The sequence below is a fragment of the Rhinoderma darwinii genome, chromosome 3 (genome assembly GCF_050947455.1).
Source record: "Rhinoderma darwinii isolate aRhiDar2 chromosome 3, aRhiDar2.hap1, whole genome shotgun sequence".
Taxonomy (NCBI): Eukaryota; Metazoa; Chordata; class Amphibia; order Anura; family Rhinodermatidae; genus Rhinoderma; species Rhinoderma darwinii.
The window spans coordinates 288,535,809-288,558,449 of record NC_134689.1 but is presented as its reverse complement, the minus strand read 5'-3'; the positions used below and the strand labels follow the sequence as shown (position 1 = coordinate 288,558,449).

Here is a 22,641-nt window from a genome sequence, read left to right as displayed (position 1 = left end):
AGAAGTGCAGGACACTTCTTGGGACATTTTTGGAGCCGTTTTTCATTGACTTTTATTGAAAAACAGCTCCAAAAACGTCCGTAATGGACGCCGCGAAAAAATGTGAGTACTTGTAAAAACGTCTGAAATTCAGCTGTTTTCAGGCGAAAACAGCTCCGTAATTTCAGACGTATTTTGCTACTGCGTGTGAACATACCCTTAGATCGATGTAACTTTTTTGTTGTGTTCCCACAAAACCCCTATAATCCAATAGAACTAAATAAAGGGCACTTTGGGCAGCCAGTGGCAGATTAATAAAGCCAGCTATGTGCCCCACAGGTGGCCGCCCAAACTATAATCCGCCAATACATTCCTGCATCCCCTGGTTTAACTTGATGGACGTGTGCCTTTTGTGAACCATATGATGCTGCTGGATCTGCGTTCGAAAAACATGTGAATAAATATGTCCTATTACAGTAGTGCTAAACTGGGACTATAGTGTGAACACAGTCCCGCAGTAGAAGATGCACTCACAAGAGCCCGGTCTACATGAATGCTCAGCCTTCCAGCCAATCACATCACCTAACAAGCTTCCCGCTGCCCATCGCGCCACTGCCCCGCCCACCGGAATTATCTCTAGAGGCTGTTGACTGTACTGCTCAACCTAACTTCACTAACCAGGAAACACTTTCTGATAACCACACCCCTTCGCTCTGATAATGCCCCGATGCTGTGTTTGGATTGGGTGGTGTGGCTGTCACTCTGATCGGTGCTGGGCGAATGAGCGTCTAGGCTGCCAGTTTGACTGTTGAGAGGGAAGTAGGAGATGTGTTGATGTTGTCGCGTCGGTGCTGTGGTTACGGTGCGCTACTGCAGGGAGCCCATGAAGCGAGGCACTCGGTGGAGGACCTGGTTGGTCGTGTAGTAAGTGTTGTGTCGTTGGTCATGTACTGTCATGTTTACCGCCTGTAGTCCGCTGGGGTGTATCAGTAATGGCTCTGATGTTGTGATCACAGGTGTAGGACTACAAGTACCAGATGGAATGTCTTACTGCTGAGAGTTATTTAGTGAATGAGAGTCTATGACCAGTACTTGCCGTGGCTGCACGGCGAGTTCTCTATCATTCATGAGGCCACAGCTTGTCAGATGTCATTATTCTGATCTACAACATAGTGGTCCTGATATATTATTTATTATCCTATAGACACAGTGCTGGGGGGGGGGGGGGGTGTATGTGTATATTATATATATGTCAGCGGGGGATCCTCTTTCCCGCACCATGCAGAGACTGGTCCGCCCATGTACAGAATTTAGTGCCGCTTCAATGTTTACATGTTTAGTGTGTGATGTAGGGAGGGAGTTTTATTTTATAAATGTTATATTGCAAACCCTCTTATTCTTCAAGAGTAATACAAATTCTATCCTGAGAAATCATTTAATGGGGGTGGTTGTCGAAAGAGGACATCCTATTTTAAAGGGAGTCTGTCACCGGGAAAACTCCCCTAACGAGTTCTCTAAAACAAGCCGCATCCGCTACAAAGCATGCCCACTATGTAAGCATGCCCACTATGTAAGTTGGGAGTCGCACAATCCACTGTGCCAAGAGGGAAGCTCCGTTTACAATGAGGGTGTGCTTTCTAATGGCGCCCCAGAGAGTTGGTTCGGTAAGGCCTCCCAGCAAGTGAAGGAGGACCCACTGACTTATTTTTGGTACATACCCTAAGGCCTCATGCACACTTCCATCATGGTTTTGACTGATCGGTGTGTCCGATTTGGTTTCCGCGTGTACTCCGTTGTCCGTTCTGTGTTTCCGTTTTAAACGGACGTTGTGCTTCCCTTTCGCTTCCTTGTTTCCGTTAAGAAAACGGAAGGTATTGAACTTTATTTGGACTTGTCCCAGTCTGGGAACCTTGGCACGCCCTGCTGTTGCTAGGGCAACGGATCCGTCAAAAACGGACGGCACGCGGAAGCCTTCTGTGTGCCGTCCGTTTTTTTGACGGACCCATTGACGTCCATGAAACACTGACCAAAGTAGGACATGTTCCGTTCCATCAAAAGTAGAGCAACAGATCAGTCAAAATAGCGGAAGTGTGCATGGGCCCATTGAAATGACTGGGTTCAGGGTGCTAAGAGTGACAAAAACGGCTAGCACCCTGAAGGAAAAGACTGAAGTGGGCATGAGGCCCTAGTTAAAGGGGTCTGCTCAAGTTACCGATTCCTGTTTAGGTCAGATTTAAACATGATGGCTTTGCTGCAGATTTCTATTGTGGATTTTGCACTGACAGTCCTCAGCAAAGGTGTAGAAGAATATATTACTGGGGGATTCCAAACCCCCATTCATACATAGTGAGGAAATTCTGTGGATTTTAAGACCTGTTTCGGTTTGCAATGCAAATGCAGAAAATTCTGTGGTGGAATATTTGCGCCGCGTCTTACATGAAGCGCCATGCGTTATTGCATGATGAACAATGCCCTATACACCTGGTAGCAGAATTGTGAGTCAGCCAGTAGAGCCGGGCAGCCCCAGGCTCCAAAACCATCTTCTAATACAGTACATGGGGGGCTACTGCGATGTTCAGCACGTTATGGCAGCCCCTGTGCTTGTGCCATTCAGAGAATGGAGGCGCTGTAAACTGCGTTTTGCTGGCATCTGCGGAGAATTAGATTTCCCCCAGACCTGATTCAGACGAACGTGTCCATTTTCCATCCGCAAAGAGCGGACCGTATTTCATGCATTTCTGATCCGTGTGCTTTCTGTGGGGCATCGGTGCTCCTGGTTTTTGTTTTTTTTTTGTTTGTTTTTTTAGCAACTGGTGTGTGAAAAACACGGACAGCACACAGATATGCTGTCCATGTTTTTTACAAACCCATTGACTTTAACGGGTGACGTGGTCCGCAAGAACGGAGAAAATAGGACATGCAGTGAGTTTCACGCAGTGGACAAACACTAAATCTATAATCCATTATACGCCACACGCACTAACATCCAACCTCTGCCCGTCACCCGCTCAGCCGGTCTCTGACATTGCAGGCGAGATCAATCTAAATTGCAGCAGGGCCTGGCAGATCGCGCTGAGCGGGCTCTCTGGGGCGAGTTTACATTAGTGTCTGAAGGGTGAGCAGGACCCTGTGCAGTACCGGCCCCACCAAGGGGTGTTAAATAAATGACATTAAGGCCCGATTCACACGACTGTGAAAAACGTTCCTCGTGTCTGCCGGGTTTCCTATCCCGACCACGGTACATGTGAAGGGGACTCCTGGCATCAGGCATTTAGGATACAGTCACACGACACTGAAAAACGATGGCCATTAAAAACTCATCATTTGTCAATTTTTCATGTCCATTTTGCATCAGTGTCTCCAAATTGTCATCCATTTCCAGTTCGTCTGTCCGTTTTTACATGGCCGTTTAAAAAATAAATAATCTATATATATATATATATATATATATATATATATATATATATATATATAATTATTTTTTTAATTTGTCTGGGTTTTTTGTCCCGATACCCTGAAAACCGTAGTGCCCATGTAGTTAGTGCAGCAATGTCCCTGTAGACAGTTCCCACATGTAATGCCAGTGCCCACATAGTGCCACTCCCTCCCTTGTAGATCGCACCCCCTTGTAGATCGCACCGCTGTAGCTCTCACTAGGAGCTGAATCCCCGGCCAGAGGTTGCCGACGCTTTGGCCGGGGACTCAGCTCCTAGTGGGAGCTACAGCGGTGCGATCTACAAGGGGGTGCGATCTACTGGGATATGAAAGGGGGGGATGCTGGTGGTGGGATATGCAAGGGGGGTGCTATGTACAGCGGGGCGTTGTGGCTATATACCAGAAGTCTCTACTTCCCCACAGAACTGCAGTTCCATGGGGAAGCAGAGACCGGACGGGGCAGATCCGGCAGTGACGAGGCGGCGGGGGGGGGGGAGCTTCCACCGGCTGCACAGCGCCACTAAAGAATAGATTCAATGATTCTGTTAGAATTGCGAGAGCCCTGGTGTTCATTTGATCGCCCAGCCCTACTGTCTATGTGCTAAAAACTTGTAGGAAGTAATCTAGAGTAACTTGTCATCCGTACATGGTGTCCATGATGGTAATTTCCGTGTGATATTTTCCATTTTTCTGCTTTTCTCCAGTAGGTGGTTTCCATTTGGTCATTCAGAATTAGTGTACAATGTCTATGGACTTTGATAGTGCAGCGTTACAGACCCAGCACGATGAGGATGAATATGATAAAGAGGATTATGCCAGAGAGCAAGAGGTGAGAAAGTTGATTCCTGTCCTTTTGTCATTTCTGATCCCTGTTTAGAAAGGGGGATTAGTGACCTAAATCTGAACAGGAGACACATGGCTGTGGATTGCATGTATCGCATACCTTTTCTATAGAAGTTCCCTGGGGGATCATTTACTGATCCCATCTGCTATCAGTTATAATTATTATGTTTTATGTTTTTTATCTTTGCTTTTTATATTTTACCTAGTTAAATTCTCAAATACAGTCAATGGAAAAACACAATAGCAGGTGTGAGACTCCTCTAGAGCTTTATCCAAATGGCAAATTTGTGAAATAATTGTGTGTGTCTGGATGATTTTCCCTCTGAAAGCAAATGTTCTTAACTTTTCCTGGGAAAGCTCTGTGACTACTTTATAACTGCCCTGTCTACTTCTACTTCTACACCCATGTTTCCCAGACTCCTGAATGTTGATTCTGCATGATGGCGTGGTTATACATGGCTAATTTAGACCTATTCGCCATTTAGGACTCTAGGAAAGATGGGTGACCACCACGCTGAAAGCTACTTTGGTTGTCATGCAGCTTTCCCTGAAACAGATTTAAAGAGGCTCTGTCACCACATTATAAGTGGCCTATCTTGTACATAATATGATCGGCGCTGTAATGTAGATTACAGCAGTGTTTTTATTTAGAAAAATGATCATTTTTGACGGAGTTTTCACCTATATTAGCTTTATGCTAATGAGTTTCTCAATGGACATCTGGGCGTGTTTTACTATATGGCCAAGTGGGCGTTGTACAGAGGAGTGTATGACTCTGACCAATCAGCGTCATACACTTCTCTCCATTCATTTACACTGCACATAGAGATATAGCTATATCGCTATGTGCAGCCACATACACTAACGTTACTGCAGTGTCCTGACAATGAATATACATTACCTCCAGCCAGGACAGGATGTGTATTCAGAATCCTGACCACTTCGCTAATATAATCCTGACACTACAGCACAGCAAGCGTAATCTCGCAGGATTACGCTGTAAACTGTCATTTCAAACGAGATTACGCTTGCTGTGCTGTAGTGTCGGGATTATATTCGCGAAGTGGTCAGGATTCTGAATACACTTCCCGTCCTGGCTGGAGGTAATGTATATGCATTGTCAGGACACTGCAGTAATGTTATAGTGTGTTTGTGACTGCACATAGCGATATAGCTATATCGCTATGTGCAGTGTAAACGAATGGAGAGAAGTGTATGACGCTGATTGGTCACTGATTGGTCAGCGTCATACACTTCTCTCCACAACGCCCACTTGGTCATATAGTAAAACACGCCCAGTTGTCCATTGAGAAACTCATTAGCATAAAGCTAATATAGGTCATAACTCCGTCAAAAATTATAGTTTTTCTAAATAAAAAACACTGCTGTAATCTACATTACAGCGACGATCACATCATGTACAATATAGGCCACTTATAATGTGGTGACAGAGCCTCTTTAATGAAGACTTGCTCTAATTGCCTTTTAACGAGACAGCAGGAGACAAATAAGGCTAAGCTCGGGAAATTCTCAGGATACATCCACAAGTACCAGATGTGCTGCGGAAACTTTCTTCAGCAAATCCAGAGGAAGCCGCAGGGAAACAAAATCCTGCGGATTTCTGTGCAAGTGTCTAAAAAGCCCCAAAACACTGGGTCTCCCATGGAAATGTTTCCCTAGTTCCCCGCTGGTCTCTGATAAGCTGCAGTGGTTACGTGTCGACATGACACGTCATTGCTGGTGGTCATGTGGAACCAGGGAAGCATTGCCATGGGGAGCGCCAAGCGGGGTGTGTATAGTGTGTGTTTTTTTTTATTTTTTATTATAAACCATTTTGCCTTGTGGATTTTATTGTGGATCCCCAGGTAATTCACAGCAAAATCTGCAACAATAAGATTTGCTTGTAAATTTTCTTTTTACCCATTGAATTTAATGGGGAAAATCCGCAACACATCTGTGCACTTTCTAAGCAGAAATTGATATTCTGCGTTTTTTTTTTTCTTTTGAAAATCTTTGCCACAGGTTAATTTCCATGCGGAAAATTTCTGCAGTTTGCGTATGAAATTTGTTCAAATCTCATTACTGTGCTGCCACTATTCCGCCGCAGATTTTCTGTCCACAAATTCGCTACATGTAAAAGTAGCCTAAAACTGCTGCCTAATGCCAACGGGGATTATTTTTTTCTTTGTGCCTATTGCAAAGTGCTGATAACTGATCCCTGAGCTAAGAGCTCAATGATTTTTGTGTATTCTCATGCAGCATTCTTGTTGGATATGCTTTGCACAGTGAATGTTCTGCATGTATTGTAACAGTTTCAGACCCTACTATAGGGCGGGGGAGGTTTAGAATAGACAGCAGTCTCACTGACCATAGGTGTTGACATCTCATGTCTATAACTGGCCTAATTACGGAAAAGTTAAGGGTATGCTCACACTGAGTTTTTTTTTTTTTTGCAGGCAGAAAAATCTGCCTCAAAATTCCTTTGCTTGCCGTGTTTTTTTGCGGCGTTTTTCGGGCCGCATCCATGGAGCGCCGCGGGCAAATAACAAAGCGAAAAACGCTTTCTCTGCTTCACATTGATTTCACTGGGAGGTCAGAGACAGGACCGTGGGAAGAAAGAGCATGAGAAATCAATTGGAGGCGCTTTCGGACGTTTTATGGCGCAAAAACGGTGCCACAAAACTCTTCGTGAACTAGCCCTTCGTGTTTTTATTGATGCATGTTTTTGATATTGACGGCTCTACTTATGCCTACAGTTGCAGAAGCTCTTAACAGACCTTCCCCATGATCTGCTTGATGACAGCCTCTGCTCGTCTTCAGAGCCAAACCTTAGTGACTGCAGCGACCACGAGTTATCGGAACAGTAAGTGACAATTTTGACATTAGAAATGATGAACAGGGTGGTTGACTTTATAAAGGGGGGAATATGAAAATGTTCTCTGATCTGCAATCGGAGTTCGCTTTGCCAAAGGATTCCTTTTTGGAATACTGGCAGATAAGACATGCGTTAGGGAAGGAGACTACTGTGGGTGATACTCTCACGTGCACTGTGAATCCAATGGTCACTCTCGTTGGGGATAGGGTGGACTCTAAGGGGCTCATTTCAATGGTATACAAGTATTTGTTGGATAGAGAACATTCTAAAATCCCTCTAGGGGTCAAAACCAAATGGGAAAGGGATGTTGGTCCTATTGAAGATGGGCAATGGCAGGATATAGTGGCATACACCCCTAGACTGTCGCTTAGTGAGGCCCATAGACCGTCACAATTGTATCTTATGCACAGGGTGTACAAAACTCCTCCGTTTCTTTTTTGATATTGGCTTGAGAGATAGTCCCCTGTGTAATAGATGTGAAATTCACAATGTTGATCTCATTCATATGATGTGGTCGTGTCCAATTCTTGACACTTTTTGGAGAGAGGTTGTAGGTGTAATTAATGGGGTGTATTCTGCTGATATTATATTGACACCATATATATGTCTCCTAGGATATGTGGATGATTTAAGGGGGTCGGAGGTGTTGTAGACTGTAGTAGCTCGCTTGCTTTATATGACAAGGAGGTTGATCGCTCAGCGACTGTTGCAGGAGCTACCTCCCACTAGATCAGAATATATTGCCAAAGTGAACTGGCTTGTGTCTATGGGGAAGCCTATATATCTAAAAAGGGGTGCTTACAAAAAATATGAGGAGATGTGGGCTTCTTGGTTGGATGACTCGGGTTTGGCCACTTCTGCACTCACAAGAGATAGAGGTCTATTTATAACTCCTGTTTAGATTCTAAGCTAGCATGCTGGGGTTGTACTTATTTAAGCGTGCTATAGGTAAAGTGAAAGGCTGCTGTAAGGGGTGGGTCTAGATGGGAGCTGATAAAATATGCGATGTTGCACTGCTTCTGCGGAGTGTAGGAAATTACTTCTCGGGGGGTGGGGGGGGGGGGATGTTGAGATGTTTCATGTAAGGCCTTATTCACACGACAGTGAAAAACGGCCGAGCGATGGCCGTTCTTTTAACGGCCGTCACACGGCCGTTTTCAGAACAATGATCTATGGGTGTATTCACACGGCCATTTTTTTAACGGCCCGTGAATAATGGCCGTCAAATAATAGGACATGTCCTTTTTTTTTTTTTTGCCCGTTTTAACGGCCTGACGGCCCCCATAAAAGTCAATGGATCCGTTTTTAACGACTGTCAATACATGTAACAACCGTTAAAAACGGATCTGTGACATGGGGATTTGCAGGCTATTGGCGGCGCGACGACAGCTACAGATGCAGCGCCGACTTCTTCTGCTTCGTCTGCTCGCTAGTCTCAAGGGTTCTGCGAAGGCGACGCGACGACATTGCGCCGCCTTCGCAGATCCCGTGAGACTAGCGACCAGACCACCGGAGACAGTGCTTCATCTTGAGTATGTGTCATCGCGTCGCCGCAGATCCAGTGAAGATGAGGGACCTTACCTGAAGACAGCGATCCATCGGTGAGTATGTAGGGCATTCACGTCGGGCTGTGTGGCATCATATGCAGGGGGGCTGTGTGGCATCATACAGGGAGGCTGTAAATAGTGTCTAGGTGAACATGTGACCTTCCTTTGGGTGTTTTCAGGGGGCTGGGACAAAAAAAAGCCTGACCAATGAAATTAATCAGTTTTTAACGGCCATGAAAAACTGATGCAAAGTGGATATCAAGCGGCCATTAAAGACGGACTGGAAATGGACGAAAATTTAGAGACGCACTGATGCAAAATGGCCATGAAAAACTGACCGTTGATCATTTTTTTTCACTGTCGTGTGAATAAGGCCTAAGTGTTTCTCTCAGTGCAGGCATTGTTTGTGCTTGTAGGGGATGGAATACAAATGTATTGTGGAAAATGTAAAACTTGTTTGTTTTAATAAAAAGTTACCTGATTTAAAAAAGAAATGAACGGTCAAAATGATTTGACAAATTAAACCAAAATTTGACTTTTTCTGTTTCAAGACCTCCAAACTGGGATCCTAAGGATCACTGGGAAAATGACGGAGGAATGTCTGATCATCATAATGTAGGTGCCTTCAAAACTTTTTGTTTTTTTCTTTTTTAATGTTTTGTTGAGCCTTCAGTTGTCTTGTTCTTATTGACTTTTTCTGTTCTTGCTTAACAGTATCAAAACGGTTATAGTGACAGAGCAAATTCTGCACAATATATGGCCCTACAAAGTGGACCTTCCAGAAGCCAAGAGGTGGAAGACAAAATGCCCGATGGATGGGGAGCTCTTAACAGAGACACAGAATTTCATAATAAATACAACTATCCCACAGAATCTGCAAATGATGAGTCTAATGTAGGAACCTTTCACAGTGACAATCATTATGATGGATCTGACCATTGTTCCACAAGTGAATTGTATCATCTTCCAAAAGACTTTCAGCCGTATACCAATAGTGGACATCAGACGGGTGAATGCCATCCAGATGCTAAGCAACAGTTTCAGGTGTGATAACAGTTGTTGACCAGAGCAAGAGCCTCATTTTATAGAGGGTTTTATACTAAAAATACATCCAAGAGTCCTCTTATGACGTGTGTCTGTGGAGATGACGTTGGTGGAGCCCAAGTGTTCAAACCCCTACTGATTTCCAAAACGACAAAACACTGCAGGCCCTTTCCTTTGGAAATTGCTGGTGTTGAGAGCTCATGGAATCCACTGATCTTCCAGCATATATCTATGAGACGCTGACATGTGTGTCTGTCATTTCTGCTGTTCTGCTCCGCCATAGAAGCAGAACAATTAAAATTACGGCAGTGACAGACACTAATGGCGCTAGATAAATCATATTGACTGAAATGAGCTTTGTCAGGTTTCTGTCATGGTGTCTGTCGTTTTACCGGACAAAATAGCACAGCATGCAGCACTATTTTGTCCGCCATTTTTTTTATTGGATCTGCGAAAGAGGCTCCTAATAGAGATTCTCATGGAGTAAGAAGGATGAAATTACGGCACTCACTCGTTTGGCTTCATATTCTTTTATTGTGGCATCATGCAAAAACAAAAGCGTACAAGGGAGGACATCGCAGATTGCAGGTTACAGCCTGTTTCGCGCTAAGAGTAGCGCTTCTTCTGACCTAATAGAGACTGACGCAAAAGTGAACATCACTTAACATGTTAGAAAATCGATTTGACTGGATTCCCCCTTTTAAAAAGCCTAGCTGTTCTACTCCTAACCCATGGTAGCCAACTTTGGGCAATCAATCACAAATTATTTAAAATAGCTTGGTAGAAAACGTTCAAATATTACTCACACCCTGGGTTTTCTATTCTCTATAGACTTTGAAATCTAAGCAGCAGTTTAACCCGTTAGTGACCGGCCCATAGTCTTTTTACGTCGGTCACTAATGGGCCTTATTCCGATGCCATAGACTTTTATGTCGCGGCATCGGAATAAGTAAACAGAGCAGGGAGCTGTCAAATCTCCCTGCTCTCAGCTGCTAGAGGCAGCTGGGGGCATCCCTGCTCTGCCGGGTGAGATCGATATTAGTATCGATCTCACCCGTTTAACCCCTCAGATGCGGTGCTCAATAGCGTGCACCGCATCGGAGTGGTTTTGGGGAGAGGGAGGGAGCTCCCTCTCATCCCACCGTCACCCGGCGATAAGATCGCCGAGTGTCAGTGTCTCTCATGGCAGCCGGGGGCCTAATAAAGGCCCCCAGATCTGCCTGTAATGAATGCCTGCTAGATCATGCCGCAGGCATGACCTAGCAGATGCCTGTCCGTTTTAAACTACACTGCAATACAAAAGTATTGCAGTGTATAATAATAGTGATCGGAGGATCGCATAGTGAAGTCCCCTAGTGGGACTAGTAAAAAAGTAAAAAAAAAAGTTTAATAAAGTTAATAAAAGAAAAATGTGAAAAAAAATGAAAAACCCACCTTTTTCCCCCTTACAAACTGCTTTACTGTTAAAAAACCAAAATAAAGTAAAAAAGTTACACATATTTGGTATCGCCACGTCCGTAACGACCCCGACTATAAAGATATTACATTATTTAACCCGCACGGTGAACGCCGTAAAAAATGAAATAAAAAACGACTGGAAAATTGCTGTTTTCTGTGAATCCTGACTTTAAAAAAATGTGATTAAAAAGTGATCAAAAAGTCGCATCTACTCCAAAATGGTACCAATAAAAACTACAAGTCTTCCCGCAAAAAAAAAGCCCTCATACAGCTGCATCGGCGAAAAAATAAAAACGTTACGGCTCTTCAAATATGGAGACACAAAAACAAATAAATTTGAAAAAAAATGCGTTTTTACTGTGTAAAAGTAGTAAAATATACAAAAACTATACAAATTTGGTATCGTTGCAATCGTAACAACCCGCTGAATAAACTTATTGTGTTATTTATACCACACGGTAAACGGCGTAGATTTAGGACGCAAAAAAGAGTGGCGAAATTTCAGATTTTTTTTCTATTCCCCCCCCCCCCCCAAAAATTTTTAATAGAAGTTAATCAATAAATAATATGTACCTAAAAATGATGCTATTAAAAAATACAACTTGACCTGCAAAAAACAAGACCTTATTCAGCTATGTCGACGCAAAAATAAAAAAGTTATAGCTCTTGGAATGCGACAATGGAAAAACGTAAAAAATAGCCTGGTCATTAAGATCTAAAATAGGCTGGTCATTAAGGGGTTAAAAAGTTTAAAAAAATGAATCCTTTTAATGATGTTTTGTTTACTTATGTTAATTTTACGTAAACTTTACACAAGATCATGTTACTATGCAGTGATATTGGGGACCGGCCTGCGTCAATGGGTGCCCCTAAATCAACTGGAAAATCTGTTACTCTGGAATTATGTGTGGTTAAAGAGGATCTGTCACTAGGTCATAAAAGTTGAGCTAGCTAACTGAACAGCGACAGTTGACCTGAATAGCGCGTTTTTTTTTTTCTGTGTTTTTTTTTTTTTCTTTTTCCTGGGACCCCCATTCCAGAGATGTGGTCCACTGTTGTGTTGGCTCACTATATGCTAATTTGCTGTAATTAGCCAGCGGGGTGAAGCTAGATTCTCTGCCTCTGATGCTGACCAATCAGCGCAAGGCAGCTTGAGGGTAGTTCACGCCCTGTTGACTAACTGCAGCAAATTAGCACAGAGGGAGCCAACACAACAGTGGGCCGTATCTCTGGAACGGGGGTTCTAGGAAAAAAAAGAAAAAACAGCTCTGGAATCAGGGAGACGGCGCTATTCAGGTCAGTAAACCGGTTCAACTTATACGACCTTGTGACAGGTATTTTTTTTTTTTAATGTAAATTCGTAATTGTTTTCCCTTTTTTCATGTTTTATTGAAATTACATACTTCAGATTGAGTTGATTTGAGGTTTTTTTTTCTGCATTTTTCTATTTTAATAGATGTTCCATGCATCAGAAGGAAATGGCCATCAAACATCAGAGCCCATCCAACTAAAATACAATCCATACAAATTAAATGCTACACAAAAAGATTTAACCAACCAAGATACTATGAGAAGAGATGACCATTATGGGGACCTTCAGAGAGAGTTCCTGGACACCGGAGAATGTAAGAGAAGAATTTAAGTTTTCTTGTAGATAATCACTGTTTGTTTGTTTTTTAGAACTATGATAATGAAACCGTGTTTTTAGGTACATCAAGTAATATGCAAGTTGTGCAACTCCAAGTTCTTTATAAGGCAAGAGGGCGACAACTAGAAGAATTAAATGTAAAGTTAGAAGACGGTGAGCGACAGCTGAGGTACCTCAGTCATCAGCTCACCATAGTGAAAGGTAAAATTAGGACTTTTTTTATTTTTTTTTAATTATTTTTTTTATTCATTTTCTGTGCCCGCAGTGATACCAGTATTTAAGGCCTCATGCACACGACCGTAGCCGTGTGCACGGCCGTGATTTTCGGGTCGGCCAGCTGCGGACTGTCAGCGGACTGTAAGCCGCAGGCCGCCCGCACATGCACATGGCCGCGGCCATTGTTTTCAATGAGCCCGGACCGCAGAACCGGGCCGTAATAAGACATGGCCGTTCTTTCTGCGGTCCGGGCTCCCGGGCCGTGCACGGACCGCAAAAACTATGGTCGTGTGCACGGCCCCATAGAAAAGAATGGGGCCGCAATTCTCCCGTGGATTTTCGGGGGAATTGCGGCCGCAAAAACACGGTCGTGTGCATGAGGCCTAACAGTTGTAAGATGCTATAGATAATACTAAGGCATAGAGCAAAAAAAAAAAATGATACCTTGTTGATGTTGCTAGATCCTAGAATTTAAGTCGCTTACCTTATCTGAATAATACTGTTATTCTATAAACTAACGCTGTCTTTAATTTAATGGACATACTTGTTATGGAATTATCTACCTATAGAACGTGGTATACACCTCAAGTGCTTTTTTGTAATTCAGATGAAAAGGATGGAGCGGCAATGAGCCTTCACGAATCCCAGACTTTGCTTCAGGATAGTAAAGAAGTGGAGCTTCAGTTACGAGGCCAGATAGCCGCTCTAGAGAAAACCGTTGACGGGCTAACCACAAACGATGAGCAGGTCAGTAGTCTTTCAATTGTGAAGAATAAGTTCCGTTCACATCTTGTTTATTCCATACCGTTGAGGTATATTTAAAGGGGTTATTTTATTTTAGCCAATTTATATACATATGCCCTATTGGGACATACGAATATAAATATATATATATATACTGCCTCTTGGGACCCCCTTTTCTGCAGCTCTCAGTTCTGGCTATCAAAGAGTGGCTACCCCTCAATCAGAACCAGCACGTTCGTGTATTCTATTGATGGCCCACTGATTTCAATGGATTCTTTGTAATGTTACATTTCTTCTTCGCTGTATGAGAAATTATTTGCAGCCAGCTTCCACCAAGGATAACCGCTGAACGGGCAGAGGTGGCTGTTTTCGTGATCAGCTTATCTGGGGACTGGCAAAATATAGGGTGCGAACATATGACCCTTAAACAATACGTTCCATTTAATGCATATAGAAACACTTTAGTCATACTTTTTCAATCTATGAGAATATTACAGTATATGTTTCTTCTGAAGTATGGCCCATACATCTCATGAACAGGTCCTGATGTATTTTAAGTGGTTTAACAACATGTTTCGTTTCTCTGATTTCCGTCTTTGAGGAACTGGGTGTTTTTAAATGTATTTTTAATTCACCTTTTAATCTGCCATTGATAATTTACAGTTCATGTAAATTGTACTATGGTCCGAGCACTGTTGTGTTTGGGCTCACTTTAGATGTTCTCAAATATTAGGCTGGACGGATTACGTGCCTTCTGTCGGTCAGTGGCCTGTCCACTTATTTGTGTGAGGACCGCACGTGTGAAGAGTCATTCTTTGTGCGCCACAATCAAGGTCATAGTCCTAGAGTTGAGTGCCATGCCATCCGTGTAGAAAAGCGATGTCTTTTAAGATGCCCCCCCTCTCCCATTGGTCATACTAATTCAAGTGGCTCTATGTTCCAGAATCCACTTTTGCTAAATCTTGTTAGGTTGGAAATGTTTATCAGAATTATTGCTTCCATTGTGGTGTTCTTGGAAAAAGTCAATTTTAATCTCCTCCTCAATGTGTTCCTTTACTTTTTATTCAGTTGCGGAAGGAACTGAAAGTTGCCAAGCTCGCAATGGACAGTATGCAGCAGCAAGTCATGGACCTGAGGCGTTCTGATTCCATTCACAGAGCAAGGGAACAACATGAGGCTGTTGTGTCCATGCTCAAAAAGAAGAATGAGGAGCAATTGCTTTCCCTAGAGCAGAAGCTGGATGAGGTTAACACTGCACTAATGGAGCAGGTATGTTTCCGGAGAGTAACATTTCCATTGAACACCAAGCAAAATGCATATATAGATGCTACACAGGTCTTATTCCACTTTACTATGTCTCTGAGGCTACGGCAATGTAGAATTGTGGTCACAATGCAGCTTCAGTTATTCCATATGAAGAAAACGGTTGCAAGTGACCTTGTGGCAAACTTTCTTATTTGTACTTAAACTCTAACTGTAGAGTAAGGCCTCATGCACACGACCGTAGATTTTGTCCGTAAATGCGAACCGCAATTACAGACCCATTTAATTTTATTTTATTTTTTTGTTCAAAAGTCGAAATTTACCTTAAAGGGACTCTGTCACCACATTATAAGTGCCCTATATCCTACATAAGGAGATGGGAGCTGTAATGTAGGTTACAGCAGTGCTTTTTATTTAGAAAAACCATCTATTTTCACCACGTTATTAGTGATTTTAGCTTTATGCTAATTCGTTTCTTAATGCCCAACTGGGCGTGTTTTTAGTATTGACCAAGTGGGCGTTGTACAGAGGAGTGTATGGCGCTGACCAATCAGCGTCATACACTACTCCATTCATTTACTCAGCACATAGTGACACTGCGTTATTCACTATGTGCTGTCTTATACTGACATATTAACGTTACTGAAGTGTCTTGACAGTGAATAGACATTCCGTCCAGCCAGGACGGGATGTCTATTCACAATCCCGACACTTCGGTAACGTTTCTGTGGTACTTACAGCAGAGCAAAGCGTAATCTCACGAGATCACGCTGTAAATGACAGGTTACAGTGAGATTACGCTTGTTCTGCTGTAAGTACCACAGAAACGCTACAGAAGTGTCGGGATTGTGAATAGACATCCCGCCCCGTCCTATCGTTAATATGTCCGTATAAGACAGCACATACTGATCTAGCAGGATTCCTATGCGCTGACTAAATGAATGGAGAGAAGTGTATGACGCTGATTGGTCAGCGTCATACACTCCTCTGTACAACGCCCACTTGGTCAATACTAAAAACACGCCCAGTTGGGCATTAAGAAACTAATTAGCATAAAGCTAAAATCGCTCCTAACGTGGTAAAAATAGATCGTTTTTCTAAATAAAAAGCACTGCTGTCCCCTACATTATAGCGCCCATCTCCTTATGTAGGAGACGGGGCACTTATGTGGTGAGTCTCTTTAAGTATCCAGAATCCTGAGTATTCAAAAAGATGCAATGCCAAGTGTTAAAATGTGAAACTTAAAATCTTTCTTGATTCAGCATATACATGTTGTTCTTTGTATAATGAAGATAACACAATCCTCGCATATACTCTCTGCATCAATCCCTCGCGATCCCCAAGGTCCCCGCTCGCGGCCATCAAAGACCCATTCTTTTCTATTCACCACGGACACCTTCCCGTATATTTGCGGGGTCGGAGTCCGGGCCGTAGAAAGCCTCCACAAAATATAGGGCATGTCCTATCTTCTGCTTTTTACGGACCTTGCTCCCATACTTTTGTATGGAAGAACGGGCAAAAAAAATGCCCACCATGTCCCGTAATCGCATACCATGATTAGGGTCACAACCATGTGCATGAGACCTAACTAGTTATCTATAACTCTTATTTATCATATAGAAGGAATTGTGTAGTCGCCTGTCACAACAAGTAAAGATATCTGAGAGAAACCAAGAAGAAATCAAGATGGAGAAAACTGAGATTATAAACCGCTTGACTAGGAGCTTGGAGGAAAGTCAAAAGCAATGTGCTAATCTCCTGCACACAGGTAAAAAAATATATATATTATAAAGCAATAAAGATGTCATCAGTTTAACTGCTTAAAGTTACATCCGTAGGTGAAAAAAGATTATTGCTCATAATGAACCATTTCTGTTGTTGGGGATTGCAGCAAAAATAACCTGAATATCTTACCCAAATAGCTGACTTCAAGCTGTGTGTGTGTCTGTAGAGAGACCTTTCTACCTAATAAAGTCCTGTGATTACAGCAGCCTCGGCACTGAATAATGCCGTGTGTAGGGGGTGCACTAACGCGGAAGAGTGGGAAGTGTAATGTGAGCGATGCAGACACATTTATTTCTGTCTAGATAATGCACCCATTCGATCTGTATACTGTATATCGTACATTTTTAGGTCATTAAGTATTTATTTTATTTTTTTTCATCTATTTAAATCTTTACACTTTCAAACTTTTTAGGCTCGATTCAGGAGACTACACAGTTACGGATGCAGCTTCAACAGCTGCATTCTTCAAAGTTAGTAAGTGATAGCATGAACAAGGCTTTGCAGGTTAGTATGTATTTGCGTTTGTTTTTCTTGTCAACGTTTCTCATATTTTACAATTGTCTACAAAATGCAAGCTATTTTAAAGCATACTTAATGGGTTAGAATTTTTATTTTGTTTGTCGGCTAGTTATACACAGTCGAGTCACATTATTATGACCACCTCCTACTTTCGGCAGTGCGTAGCTCGTGAAGGAAGTGATGAGTCGTGGGCTGGCTTGGTGGGTGTATAAGGTGTGCGATAGGCTGTCTGAACACGTATCACTCAATGCTGCCATGGGTAACAGGGGCGATTTATCAGAGTTACAAAAAGGGATGATATTGGCTTTTGGGCCAAGGGCGGCAGTTTTTCCTCAAACAGTGTGGTTTGTGAACTGGCCGTGGTGAAAGTGTATTGTGAGTTGACAAATGGCACCATTCGGAATAATTGATGTGGAAACTGCGGAGCACCACGTGCCATCGATGTGAGAGGTGAACGTCGGCTACAAAGGTGCGTGAGGACCGAACGACACGCTACAGTGGAACAGCTCACCGTGAAAATCAACCAGGGGGCTACCAGACGTGTGTCTAAAACATCAGTTCAGCGAAACCTACTGCGTATGGGGCTCCAAAGCAGACGAATGGTCACTGCTACTATGCTAACAAAGGTGCTTCGGAAAAAAAAAGGCTTCAATTTCCACGGCAGTATCTGGTTTGGACCACCGATGATGGGCAAGGGGTTGCCTTCTCCGATGAGTCCTGTTTCCTGCTTCGAATGGACGTTGGTGTATCAGGTGAGAAACATCTGAGAACAAACCTCCTGCAAACATTGCTGGAAGAACACAAGCTGATGGCGGCAGCGTTCTGGTCTGGGGAATTTTTTCATGGCATTCTCTGGGCCCACTCATCCATGTGGAAGACACTCTGAAGCGATTTTGGTGTGAATCAATTGTTGCAGATCACGTCCATCCATACATGCTGCTTGTTTTCCCTGGGGCAGATGGAATCTTCCAGCAAGATAATGCGACATGTCACACAGCTGGAAATGTCCGACAGTAATTGGAAGAGCACGACCAAGACTTCCAAGTACGTCCCTGGCCCCCTATTTTGCCGGACTTGAACCTAATTGAGCATCTGTGGGACCACCTCGATCATCTTGATCGCTTTATGGATCCTCCCCCACACTCTCCAGTAAATGTGAGATGCGCTGCAGTCAGCATGGCTCCAGCTACCTGCGACCACCTACCAGCGCCTTATTGAGTCACTCCTAGCCCGTCTAGCTGCTGTCCGTGCTTCACACTGCGGTTACTCTAGATATTAGGTGCTGCTTGTCATCATGTGACTTGACGGTGTATAAACTTGAAACAAGGAATACATATTTATTTTATTTTTATTTTTTTAAAGGTCGAAATAAGTGAGTTAAAAGAGCAAATTACCATGTATGAGTCTGCCGCCAAAATGGGAGTTTTTATCCGCGGCGAAGAGGATCAACAACTTTCTGACTCTTACGTGGATTTGGGCATTAGGAAAGTTAACTGGCAGAAGTCACGACTCAACAGGTACTTCCCTATGTTAGAAATTCAGTTTTTTTTTTTGTTTTTTTTAAGCGTGCTTTAGTGTTTAGCCATTCTTCCCAGAAAGGACATGATCTTTCCACGTATAAGAGTGCTCATAGACGCCTATGTCTGAGATCCACCAAAAAAATAATTTAAAAATCTCCTTTCTATGTCTAGCTTAATCCGTAAAAGAATGCTTGCCTTAATGGTAAGAAATGTGATGCATTCAGTAGGTTAATTCTTGCTGACTAGTTTTTAAAAGTGGACATATCCGCAGCAATGTGGGGGCTGATATGGAGTAGTTTGGTTCAACTAAGGAGGTTGCAAGTGGAAAAATCCATTGGGTATTTATGGTAATTTGATACTATACATACACTTTACATTGAATGATTTATTACAACCTGAAATGTATGGAAAAGAATTGGGTAGAGCTGAAAATACAACTCTTGGTTCCACTGGCCAGGGCTACTTCTGCTTCTTGGAGCATGTATTTGGAAAATCCTATAGATGTTATTCCACAAGTAGTAAGCATAATGACATTTTAAGGCTCTGTTCGCATCTTGTTTTTTGAAGACGTTCGTCCTTTGGCCTGGGACACTTCCTGGCTCATGCGCCGAATATATTCATTGGACCCCATTCACCCAGCGTATGCCAAAAGCTTTTCCTTTTGGAACATTCTGGGCCAGCATACCCCTACTTTCTTATACAGAGTGGTGCAGAAAAAAAACCCATATACCCATTTCCACAATGGGAGTCATTGGGCGACAAACTCCATCGTATGTCTATAAAGGGGTATACGTTGAAGAATATTTCCAACCTATACCACCAACGGAAGGGGAAAATGAGATGTGGACAGAGCATTATGCTTATGTGTTTTTCAGTATTTGTTCGTTGTGGTGTTTTCCAGTATTCCCCCAAAAAATTTTTGTCTTTTACATGTGTAGGGTAATGCATACTAATGGTCTTAGGAAAGACCTTTCATCTGATGATATTATTATGGAGTTAAAGGCGGAGCTTGAACGCTGCTTGAGCAGTAACAAGACGAAACGGCAGCAAATTGTTCAGCTACAATCCGATCTGAAGGGATATCAGTCCAAAACCGAGGAACTGAAAATGTTACTTGAAAGTGCTGAAAAAGAGGACAAGAACTGCGTGGTGAGTATTAACTGTACTACTGTGATTCTAGTGCATTGTGTCTGTCTCTGGATGTGTTTGTGTGTAGTATTGTATACATTTATATAGGCAGCAAGGAAGGGCCTTCTTTTCATTGCATTATTTTTTTTCTATAATAGACCAGTAGCTGTGATAGGCGGTTGGATTCTACATCCCCACGTAGACCAGGAGCTGATACAGACCAAGAGATTCATAGGCTTCAGCAAGAAATTGAGGTATGATCGAGCATTAGTAGTAGTTGTAATATTACATTTGTTGAATCTAATACAATAGAAGGATTAACTGTGGGTTTTCTCAATGAAAATCTATATGACTGCAGTGCAAAGCACGCAATCTTTAGGCGTACCATATTTTGTATCCGTTCATATTTACAAACTACTGTCAAGTACTATTACTCTCCCCTGCATAATTTTGTCTTTTTTTTTTTTTTATTAGAAACATTTGATGTGTATCAAAGAACTTACTACAAATGAGGAGAAGTTGAGGGCTGCAAACCAGCAACTCTGCAGTGAGATGAGACAAATGCTTGAAGACTTTGATAAAGATAAGAAGGAATCTATTGAAAGGTGCCAACAGATTCTTGGTGTTTCGTGCATATCTGTCCTACTTGTGGAGATCAGTGTATATTGGATGCAAATAGTCTAGCTTCTTAAATCTAACTCCCTAGGTTGCCATATTTAAGAATCCCATACTTATGTGCAGTTTCCATTACAATAAATAAGGCCAGGATCACATACTTTGCTTTGATGCAGTTTTTGGCTCTGTTTTTTAAGCCAAAGCCAGAAGTGAATCCAAAAGTAATAAAAGGTATAAAGAAAAGACTGATGCATCTCCTTTCTTTTGTGTCCACTCAAGTGTTTGGCTCAAAATTCCGTGTGTGATCCTGGCTTAAAAACTTTGCAGCACAGGATCTCATGCTGAATACAGAAGCCTAGGAGACAGCCTGTACTAAATGAGCAGCGTGCAGCATGGAAAATATTGTACAATTTTTCCAAGTTTAGTGTCCACTAATAACTTTGTCCTCCCAGGTGTGAGCGTACATATGAACATCATCAGGATGACATTAAGAACCACATAAGAATAGAGCTGAGTGAGAATTTTGAAGCAGAAAAGGAACGGCTATGTCAGAACTATGAGACTAAAATAGCCCATTTACAGTAAGACTTTTTAATTCTCTTTATGTAATAGGTGTTGGTTTAGTAAAAAGCACAGTACTTAAAGGGGTTGTCCAGGAATAATTGTCATCAACTACATTTACAGGCAGTGGGCCGGGCGGATGTTTTATGAACTCTTCAGAGCTCTGCCACCGCTGGTCCCGCCGCCTGTAGACCTAGTTGATGACGCGCCGTGTCTCTACACAGCAGAAAGTGCAGGCTGAGCAAAGACACGGAGCGTCCTCAATCATAGTACACGCCCCTACTCCTGGGGGGGGGTGGCGTGGTGTGGCCTTGCTTGCAGGAGGGGGCGGGCATGTGGCATTACCTACAAATGAAATGTATCCGTTTCTAAAACGGACAAGGAAAAAATCGGGTTAAAAACGGAAACATAGCCCGGAACAGATGAAAAACGGACCAAAACCGCAGTTTTTATCGGCCGACACTCGGACCCTGTCGTGTGAATAGAGCCTACAGGTAGTTGATGACGCGCCGTGTCTCTAGACAGTCGGAATTGCAGTCTTCGCAAAGACACGGAGCGTCATCAATCATAGTATACGCCCCGTCGTCGTCCTATCTCGTCGTCCACACCTCCTCTTCCTTCACTCTAGGATTTTCTGCGCTGCCTGGCCGCCTTGTCTCTCCTGTAACACGCCCCCTCCTGTGTATGTATGTGTATATATATATATGTGTATATATATATATATATATATATATATATATAATTTAGTGAGAGACACTTACATACATTTTATAGTAAATTGTGTAAAAAAAATAAATACGTTTTACCGTTGTTTGGAGTTTGCTTCACTGTAAGGCCCTGTTCACACTTTGTTTTTGCAGACAGAAAACTCTGCATCAAAATTTCCATCTGGAATTTTGATGCAGATTTTGATCTGCCTGCACGCCGTTTGTCGCTGCGTTTTTTGCCCGCGGCCATTGAGCGCCGCGCGCAAAAAACGCTGCGAAAAAACGCTTTCTCTGCCTCCCATTGGAGGTCAGAGGAATATACACCCGAAGATAAGGGATGTCGCTTCATGTCCGCCTCCCATTGAAATCAATGGGAGGCATTTTCGGACGTTTTTTGGTGTGTTTTCCTGACGCGGTTTCCGCGTCAAAGAACGTGTTAAAAAAACTCTGTGTGAACAGGGCCTAAGGGTATGTTCACACGCTTAATAAAAATGTCTGAAAATACGGGGCTGTTTTCAAGGGAAAACCGCTCCTGATTTTCAGCTGCTCGCATTTTTCGTGGCGTTTTTTACGGCCGTTTTTGGAGCTGGTTTTCCATTGAGTCAATGAAAAACTGCTCCAAAAACGGCTCAAGAAGTGACATGCAATTATTTTTTGCGGGTATTTTTTTTTTTTTACGCGGGTGTTTTTCAAAACGGCCGGTTAAAAGAACGCACCCTCGGAACAGACCGCCATTTTTGTCATTGAAATCAAT

The 22,641-nt window shown here is 42.8% G+C and overlaps 1 protein-coding gene across 2 annotated transcripts in view; it reads left to right on the top strand.

Moving 5' to 3' along the window:
* Positions 1 to 776: 776 nt before the first annotated feature.
* Positions 777 to 22,641, top strand: part of CEP152 (centrosomal protein 152) — a 60,434-nt gene continuing 38,569 nt past the window's right edge. The window contains exons 1-16 of one of the 2 annotated variants that reach the window (XM_075858027.1): positions 777 to 903; positions 4,122 to 4,243; positions 7,014 to 7,120; positions 9,231 to 9,294; positions 9,394 to 9,723; positions 12,638 to 12,806; positions 12,890 to 13,030; positions 13,653 to 13,792; positions 14,858 to 15,058; positions 16,673 to 16,820; positions 17,250 to 17,341; positions 18,719 to 18,873; positions 19,815 to 20,025; positions 20,163 to 20,258; positions 20,479 to 20,609; positions 21,072 to 21,200. In XM_075858027.1, the coding sequence (XP_075714142.1) occupies positions 4,157 to 4,243; positions 7,014 to 7,120; positions 9,231 to 9,294; positions 9,394 to 9,723; positions 12,638 to 12,806; positions 12,890 to 13,030; positions 13,653 to 13,792; positions 14,858 to 15,058; positions 16,673 to 16,820; positions 17,250 to 17,341; positions 18,719 to 18,873; positions 19,815 to 20,025; positions 20,163 to 20,258; positions 20,479 to 20,609; positions 21,072 to 21,200 (2,201 nt within the window). In that variant the 5' untranslated portion in view covers positions 777 to 903; positions 4,122 to 4,156. Of the gene's footprint in view, positions 904 to 4,118; positions 4,244 to 7,013; positions 7,121 to 9,230; positions 9,295 to 9,393; positions 9,724 to 12,637; positions 12,807 to 12,889; positions 13,031 to 13,652; positions 13,793 to 14,857; positions 15,059 to 16,672; positions 16,821 to 17,249; positions 17,342 to 18,718; positions 18,874 to 19,814; positions 20,026 to 20,162; positions 20,259 to 20,478; positions 20,610 to 21,071; positions 21,201 to 22,641 lie in introns of both variants that reach the window. The other variant, XM_075858026.1, reaches the window with a different exon arrangement.